General features: G+C 38.6%; 1 protein-coding gene and 1 long non-coding RNA gene across 4 annotated transcripts; one reads left to right on the top strand and one right to left on the bottom strand.

The window, feature by feature from the left end:
- Positions 1–1,234: 1,234 nt before the first annotated feature.
- On the bottom strand, positions 1,235–4,196 carry LOC103094455 (uncharacterized). The gene is made up of 2 exons (XR_001623994.2): positions 3,675–4,196; positions 1,235–1,376 (listed from the first exon to the last, which is right to left on the bottom strand). It is a non-coding gene; the product is annotated as an uncharacterized LOC103094455 (long non-coding RNA).
- On the top strand, positions 3,818–8,543 carry LOC103094161 (transmembrane protein 202). Of its 3 annotated transcripts, none has more exons than XM_007478113.3 (5): positions 3,818–3,968; positions 4,302–4,557; positions 5,531–5,674; positions 6,217–6,348; positions 7,942–8,543. In XM_007478113.3, the coding sequence occupies exons 1-5, from the start codon at positions 3,870–3,872 to the stop codon at positions 8,280–8,282; spliced, it is 972 nt and encodes a 323-aa protein (XP_007478175.2). In that variant the 5' UTR covers positions 3,818–3,869; the 3' UTR covers positions 8,283–8,543. The 3 variants fall into 3 exon arrangements, with proteins under 3 accessions (XP_007478175.2, XP_056654237.1, XP_007478176.1); XM_056798259.1 differs by having other exon boundaries at positions 3,847–4,075; XM_007478114.3 differs by having other exon boundaries at positions 3,847–3,988.
- Positions 8,544–9,007: the final 464 nt, after the last annotated feature.

Raw genomic sequence — 9,007 nt, forward strand, 5'->3', positions numbered from 1 at the left:
TCCTCCAAGAAACACAATACTTTCTCTCATCAGTTATTTTAACTTAATCTACTTTAAGACCACCCTATTTCCACCAGCTCCCTTCCATTTGCTATTGAGCTCCATTCCTACTTTTTATTTCTTATTCCTTTTCCTAGTTATGAAGTTTTGCTTAACTCATTCATTCCATTTTCTTTGTTCTTTTTTCTAGTTTTTTTTCCTGGTTAATTCTTCCATTCTTTATTCCTTCTCAGTAAGTAAAATCCTCCTTCCCTTTCTACCCTTTATCTTTTTTTGTTAGGCTTTTAAATTTTCATTTTTTACAATTTTAAAAGGATTTTTCTCTTTATTGTTCATTTTTCCTTTCTATTCTAGAATTTTATTCTTTGATTGTTGCCCCTTTTTGTTCCCTTTTAGTCTTTCTTCGTGGAATTAAAGCTTCAAAGGTACCTATTTGGGATTTCTATTTCTAGAGAATTTTAAATTATTGATTTGTAAATCCTGACCCTCACAGTTCCCTTATTCTGTTGAGTCTTACTCTTAGAAATGCCCATTACAGTTGATGATAAAGAGGATATTGCCCCATAGTAGGAATTTTCCTATGTCCCTGATTGGCCTTTTCATTATTAACTTTTGCCTGTCCCTGGCTCATTTTTTCCCTATTTGCCATGAAATCTTCTCCCTGATCCATGCCCTCTCATCCTTCTGGGTTTCAGTTGCTGAAATTTATTAAACAGGGGAGTAACAAGGTCAGATTCATGCTGAAAGTCATTTTGGCAGCATTGAGAAAGATAGAATGGGGTGGGGAGAATTATGAGACACAGAGGCCAAATAGGAGGCTGTTGCAATAATGTAGACAAGAGGTAAGAAGAGCCTGAACTAAGGGGGTGGCTGTGTGAGTGAAGACAAGGCTACTTCTTAGCCACCACCCTGACTTAGAAGCCATCCCACACTCCCAGAAACCACCATCTCACCCTAGAAGCAATTAGGCCAGATCCATATCAACCTTAATCTATCAGGGAAGATTAAGTTACAATGGAGTCAAAACTCTGAGATTATCAAGTAAAAGGGGCAATATGTATTAGCATGCATGTCTTTTTGTGTGACTACAGTTTTATTTGCCTCCCTGTCAGTCTTCACTGTAAGCACTCCGCATTATGGAACACAGATTTAGAGCTTCAGAAGAGTTTATGTAGCACAACACTATTATTTTACAAATGAGGAACCTAAGTTCCTAAATGATTAAATTACTTACCAAAGGTCATACAATTAGTAGGTAGAGGAAGCAGGATTTGAATCCAAATCTTCTACTGCTATCTCAAGTGCTCATTCCACTGGACAATGTTATTTCTCAAAGGAGTTGCTCCAGATGAAGAAACAAGTCTTTATCCTTTTTACTGTTAATAGAGCAAAAATCTCTGATAAATCCTCACTAGTATGGATCAGGAATAATGGTCTAAGTTCTCAAGGAGCTCAGTCTAATAATGGGGGAAGCAGCATACTAAAAAAAAAAAAACATGTACAAATAAGGCACAAAAATATTAAATTGGAGGTATTCCACAGAAAGAAGGTACCTGAATTAAGGGTGAGTGGGAAAGACTTCTAATAGAAGATAGGATTTATAGTTGGTACTTGAAACCAGGAAAGTGGAACTGAGGAAGGAGAGAGTTGCAGGTGCAAGGAGTGCCAGTGAAAATACCCAGAGTAGCATGGTATTAGATCTTCTTTAAAGAATAGCAAGAAGGTCGGTATAACTGGATCTAATTGTCCGTGAAGGGGTTTAAGGTGTAAGAAGTCTGGAAAACTAGAGACAATGTGATCATGAAGAGAAATAAATATCCGTCAGAGACATTTATGTTTGATCCTGGAAATGGCAAGAAATCACTGGAGTTTATTGAATCACATGATCAAACCTGTACTTTAAGGAGATTACTTTGACAGCTAAGTATAAGATGGACTGCAAAGGGGAAAACTTGAGGCAGGGGTCCCAGCCAACAGACTACTGAAATAGTCCAGGCATGAGGATCAGGTATTGGTCCTGATTGGTTAATACTATGGGCTTTATCTAAGGTTCTAGTTTTTCTAGTTCTAGAAATGGTGTAAGAATGCCTATTGAGAGTGTTTTTATGTGTTGGGGCTCAAGGATGGAGAGGGGCAGAGAAAGGTTGGAAGAGAGAAGAAAAATGAGGAATGTTCTTAGGAAGTTTGTCAAGAAATATGCAAATATGTAAAAGCCTGTGGAACTGCTTGTCAACTGGAGGGTAGAGGTGATAAAAGGAAAGAGAAAACCCGAATCATGGAATCATGGACATTTTTTAAAATAAAAAATTTAACAGAAAAAAAAAGAAAAATGCAAAATAATTAAAAAGCAAGGGTCCAGTCTGGCAGACATAAAATCAGTGAGGTTTACACAACAGAATGTACTTCCTTTTGAACAAAATATCATATAATCAATTATAGAATTTGTTTTGAAAGAAACTTCAGAATTACTGAGTCTAATCCATGCTCAGAAGATTTACCCAGTATAACATACTTGACAAGAAATCATCCAGCCTCCGCCCAAAGACTTCCAATGAGGGTAGGGCCTAGAAAATGTTAAAGGAGGTTGGGAAGCCTCCCTTCATATATATATAAATATATAAATATATAAATATATATATATATATATATATATATAAAGAGAGGGGGGAGGGAGGGGAAGAGAGAGGGGGGGGGCATATATGTATTTCCCTCACCTACCTGACAATGAAATTCCCTTCTCTTCCATTTTAAATACAAATTTCTATTCCTCTACTGGAGGAACTAACTGGAGAACAGCATTGATTTGGATCATATTAATTGATTAATTGTGCATATTCAAAGCTACTCAACCAGTTGGTAATTGTTAAGAATTTATTATGGGCCAGACATAGTAAGCATTAGAAATACAAAGAAAGCCAAAATCATGGTCCCTATCCTCATACCAAGGAGGGAGTCAACATACAAATCACCATGTAAATAAATACAAGATGTATACAGTGTAAATGGAAGATTAATGGAAGGACACAGCAAGAAGGACAAAAAAATCTAAAAAAAACTTAGGAATATAGATTTAGGGCTGCAAGGGGCCACAGAGATGATCAGGCCCAATTTCTTCATTTTACAAATGAGGAATCTGACCTGGGATTTAAATCATGTTCCTCTGACTCCCAATCCAGCTCTCATTCTAAGGCATAGTGGAACCTGCTAGTAAATGTGTCTCTCAACCTCCCTAAACATCAGTTCCCCCCAAAATGAGAGGGTTGGATCAGATGGCTTCTGAGGTCTATTGCAGCTTCAGTTCTATAATCCCATGATCACATAATTTAATAGAGTGACAAAGAGGAATAATTTTCCCCAATCTATATATTACACCTTTACATGTAAATCTTTTATCCTTTGGAAAATGGAAAAGAAAATAGATCTAGTAGGGAAAGTACTAATGCCATTTGTTATTGGGAAGCCAGGGATGAGGGAAGGAAAATGTCATGACCCTAAGAATCAGAGGCAGGAAAGAACCTGATGAAGATTTTTAGAACAGAGAGATAATGGAATATAAACTTAAGGCTAAGGAGGCCCAAGGGTCTTTGGGGGGAAAAATGAATTAAGGCAAAGAGACTGAAGGTAGAGCTTGGGGATCTAGTTCAGTCCAACCTCTTAGGAAATAGTGTTTGGACCTGAATTAAGAGTTTCAGCATACAAGGCTGGGTAGCTGATCATCTGGGTTCCACTTGCTTAACTAAAAATGGCAGCTTCTTCCCAACCCAAGAAGAATTAGAAGACAACCTATACACATGTCACAAATAGATTCCATGGGTCATGGCAGAGATGGGGGAGGGGATAGAAGAAGTGTTGGCCTAACTCAGAATTCCATGGCAGTTGGAAGCCGCGGTGGGGATTCAATGGCTTCGGTCACCGAGTCTGACTCTAGGATCTTGAGCTTCCAGAATTCTAATGTTCCCACCTACAGAGTGAGGAGGATCTGTTGGGGGTAGATGGGGAAAGAATCTTCTTGAGGTGGGCTGGTGGTTTAGAGGTTGGGGAGAAGATAGTCAGGCAAAGAATAGCTACTCCAAAGGTATGTCTTCTATCAGAAGGGATGGGCATGAGTCCAGATAAATCAACGCTTCAAAGAGAAGTCTTAATATAAAGGGGCTTCAGAAGCCTGAGGGGAGGCTGTAGGGTATAAGAGCTATAACTTTTGGGGAATCATGGGGAGAGACATTCAGCCTAAAAGTAACAGATCCCACTTTTCCACCTTCTTTCTTCTCTCCCACCTTTCTTCCTCTTCCCTGCCTCAATAGCCAGTGCAACCCATCCGAATACACCAACTGCTTTGCATGACAAGGCAGAAACAGCAGTTCCTGGACCAATCCAGATTGTACTCCCGCATCTTCTGCATCAGCCTGTGTGGAATTAGCTTCCTCTTAATGCTTTGTATCTCTCCTCTCCCCTGGATACATTTAGTAGAGCTGAAGAATAGTTTCCATGAGCTCCATGTAGGACTCTGGACATTATGCAATCACACTATATGCTGGGACCACACACCCCACTCGCCCTGTAAGTGCTCTCTCTGGGTCTATGGTTCATTTTATTAATTGACTCCTGCTGTGTCCCCAAACCTCATCACTTCTTCCCTTCAGACAGGAAGAGGTTTTTAGCTTGTGTCTGGGATCTTTTCAAAAAATATTTTGATAACTATTTTGATATAATTGACTTATTTCATGATTCTATGTATTTTATGTTATATATTTTAAAGCATTATTCTTAATAGACTTTACCAGCCCACCAACTGATGATCACACACACATACATGTACACACACACACACACACACACACACACACACATCAAAACCCCTGCTCAAACTGAAATTTAACATTTCTTTCAACATGAATATAGGCAACAAACATTATTCTGAGAATGGGTCCAGCTGTTATGATTGCTAAAAGATTTCATGCCACTAAAAGGTCAAGAATGCCTGAAAGAACTTCCTAACCCTTCTGCCTAGCATCCAAGGTTTCCCCTTGGCAAAACTGTAGAGTCAACTAAGTTTTCCTTGGGCACTCTCAGGATCAGCTTACTTTATGAATTCTTCACCTCAGTGGCATGCAGTCTTTCTCTTCCCTCAGGCAGCAATCTCCTCATCCCCTTTTTATTCTTAAAAGACTTTTTAAAAAATCTGAATTGCACTGTGATATGAAACTAAGTCAACTTATTATACCTCTCAGGGGTTTTGCCTCTCCTGGTTTATTTTCATAGTGGCATGAAAGGCTCTATCTCCAGATGAAGGAATTTCAGGCACCATCGTACATAAAAGGAAAGATTGGAATTGGAATAGGGTAGGGTGGGCAGGCTTCCTGGTTTCCCTGAAGTTGCAGTATGTAGATGGCTTAAAGTTTACATGTAATAGCAATCCTGCCTCTACCCCTTCTCTGTCCCTTCATTCCCTGCCCTAGACTGTCCACTGTCTTCTCAAGGGACTTACTGTTTAGCTTTAGCCTAGCTTCTCCTTTTCTCTTTAACTTCTCAGACAACTTCCAAATCCCCAGGATCTTATATCTCATCTCTGCCATCATCAGCATCATTACTGTCACCTGGCTCTGCATCTCCATCTACAAATCTATGGAAAGTATCTATTTGGATCTGGGTGCAGCTATCGCCATCTTCATCTCTGGTATAGACCCTCACTAGCAAGGCCATTTGGGGGCAAAATGGAGAAGTTTGCCAAGTTTTGTGGCTTATTTTTCTTCTCCTTCTTCACTCTTCCCCCTCCTTTCTATATCCCCTCTCATACAATTTCTCCCCTTTCCCCAATTCCCCAATTGTGAATAACCCTCAAGATGCCTGTGTTCTTACAGAATAAAGCCAAGAATAAAATAGTATCCTAGAGAGAATCCTCAATCCAAAGGAATGAATTTCTAAAGATTTCAGAACTTCAATCCTCCTTGATTAGACTAGTCTCAGAGATAACATAGGCAGAGAAATTTTCTTGGCATCTCAAATTAGTATTTGAACTACTTTGGCCATGTGCAGAGTTGGCCTTAGATATCTTACACCAGGACTCTGGCCCTTCTTGATCTCCTGCCTTAGTTAGTCCCCAAGTATCTCTTCCTAGTGGCCCCAAGAGAGAGCTAGACCCCAAAGTAAAGCAGGAAGACAGCTCCTGGGGCAGGAGATGTTAAGGTCATTCTGTGATATCTCTGTCTCTGGTCCCAGGCACCTGCCTCCTCTTCAGTCTCATTATGTTCCTGATACACACTAAACGGAACACTAGGCATTCAATGGCGACACAATATCTATGGACCTATTACCTCACTTGGGGGAGTAACTTCTTCTACCTGCTGGCTGGTGAGTTAGCCCTCTGTGCAATATATAAGGGTGGGGAGGGAAAATCCATTCTGGAGAAGATCCAAAGCCCCAAGTCAGATCTAGGAGATATCTCTAGCTCCTGTACCTTCCTCTGATATAAAGTCTTGTGATTAAGAAACACTACAAATCACATCATATAGCTCTTGTCTTTGAAACAATTTCTATTAAAATTGCCCCACTGGCATCAGGGTTAAAGTTTTAGAGAAAAGTTAGCTCCTTTCTAATTCTTTAGTCTTGCCAGAAGGGAGAAAATTTCCTTTTACAACATCTATTCATTCATTTAAAATATTTTTATTATCATTGTCAATAATATCCAACATTTATAAAGCATTTTAATGTTCACAATACACTTTGCATATATTACATCATTGAATAATATGTACTTCTTCTGGGTGAGGCCTCTGGGAGAAACAAAAATTAATGAGATGATCCCTATAACTCACACCTTTGGATCAAACATCATCACCTCCTCTGCCAATAGTAAACTCTAACTAAATTCCTAAACCAGTCACACACAAAAACCCACTTCATTCTTACAAATAAACATTGGAGTCTGGAAAAGAAAAAGGGTAAGAATCCTATATACATGGCATTTCGCTATTTCCCCTATTTGACAACAAGCTCTTCTGTAATCTTTATTTTTTTAAAAGTGTTCTATTGATGCAATTGTGGTATTTTTACTTAATAATCACTTCCCAATCACCCAATACACCCTCTCTCTTCTATAAAAAAAAAGCAGTCAAGCAAAAGTATCCCAATTAATTAATAAAGGAGAGAGACAGCATATGCAAAATTTCATACCTAGTCTTCCACCTCCCAAAAGAAAGGAAGAAAAGATCTCACCATCAATCATCTGGAATCACACCAGTCATCAAATTTCTCCAGACTTCTGTTGTTTTTTTGTCCTTTAGTTCCATCATTATAGTCCTTATGTATGTTGGTCTCTTGAATCTGACATGCATGTTTTTGTACCTGATAATTTACTATACACGGTTTGGACAAAAGGGCTTAATTTACTTCTAGATTAGCAGGCAAGAAATATGATTTCCATATTCTATTAAATCTCTGGTATTCCCTCTAAGAATGCAGATCTCTACCCATTCTTGATTGCTCATTCTGTGTGACTTCCATAGTAATATATATGGTGATGGTGAGAATTATGATGATGAAAATGATAATAGCAATAACAGCCAACATTTGAGGATTTACAAATTGCTTTACAAATATATCCTTTTATCCTCACAACACCCTCCTATCCAGATCCTCCTCCCACAGGTTTGCCCACTGAATGTGCCAAGAGCCTTCCACCAAAAAGCCTATCAGTGGAACACAAGGGCTTACAGCAGTTATTCCTCAATCTTGCCAAGTGATTAGCCCATATTTTTCTTTTTTTCACCTAACCTTTTTACTCATACATTTCTGTGATGACATGATTATTGAATGGCATTTTAATTATTACATCTCAATAAAATATTCCAAATATCTTACAGTGTTTTTTAATAGAATTTCTCTTTTAACTGGTGCTGAATGCTGTCCCATCTTATAAACTTCACCCAACTTCTCTCTCCTTAGGGCTCATCTCTTTGTTCAACTATGTCAGGTCACGCTCTCCTACACCTGGGCCACACCTCACTGTGTTTCCCCTAACGAGATCCAGAGTGAATTCTATGACATCCATGGAACTAGATATATCGGAGACAAAATCACCATACCCTGTTTCATCTAAGGGGTTGAAGTCAATGAAATATTCGTCATCATTAGGATCAGGTTCAAGACCAAGACTGGGATTAGTGACACTGTCAAGGAAAGGGTCAACAGCATTTGGAAGATCATCAATAGATCCAGGCAAAGGAATTGTCCCAAGGGTGAGGGAAAAAATGAGCATGGGAGAATCCAGCTCCAGTAACAATTAGAAACAAAAGAAAGGAGTCAATCACAAGTGAAGAAAAAAAGAAATCTCAGTTTGGAGGACAGGTCCGGCTCTTCATAATTGAGGATGGGCTATGAGTGATATGTATATCAGAAGTAATTCTAAATTCATCTTAGAATGACTCTGGTAAGCCCTTTCCCCAAACTACATATTATTTCTTGTATTACTCCAAAAACATCAATTTACCAATGACAGAGAAAGTTATAAAAAAAATTCATTAAAAGAAAAGTTTCCTAAAAGAAAATGACAGTTTAAAGGCTATGAATGGTGAAGGTTGTGAAGGTTAGAAAGTATTGGAGGCAAATGATCACAAAGATTCAATGAAATGAGGAAAATGAAATTTCAGCTAGAAATCTTTTTCTGTTGATCCCCAGTGCTACTTGCTGCTCCTAACTCCTTTTGACTTTAAGTAAACAACTTAAACTTTCCCTTCCTTAGGCTTAGAGTCTGAAAATTGATATAATTTCCTACCTCCACCTACCTACCTATCCCAGGGGGATTTATTCATTAATTCAATAAGACACTGCAGGGGAATTTGTTTTCTTCAAGGCTAGGTGCCCTGAATTCTTTTCATACAATATCAGTTCAAAGTCTGACTGAGTACTGATGAGAGCATTCAGAGAAATGGGAGATTTGATGGGAAGAGAGGGTGGATAATGAGTTAGAAGGCTCTCAGTAACCAAGAGGATAGCAATAAGCTATTTGAAG

Source organism: Monodelphis domestica, chromosome 1 (assembly GCF_027887165.1).
Source record: "Monodelphis domestica isolate mMonDom1 chromosome 1, mMonDom1.pri, whole genome shotgun sequence".
Taxonomy (NCBI): domain Eukaryota; kingdom Metazoa; phylum Chordata; class Mammalia; order Didelphimorphia; family Didelphidae; genus Monodelphis; species Monodelphis domestica.

Coding starts and splice junctions, on each gene's coding strand:
- LOC103094161 (XM_007478113.3), top strand. CDS start 3,870: ATGGCAGTTGGAAGCCGCGGTGGGGATTCAATGGCTTCGGTCACCGAG. Junction 4,558..5,530: donor CCACACACCCCACTCGCCCT/GTAAGTGCTCTC, acceptor TTAACTTCTCAG/ACAACTTCCAAATCCCCAGG. Junction 5,675..6,216: donor TATCGCCATCTTCATCTCTG/GTATAGACCCTC, acceptor CTCTGGTCCCAG/GCACCTGCCTCCTCTTCAGT.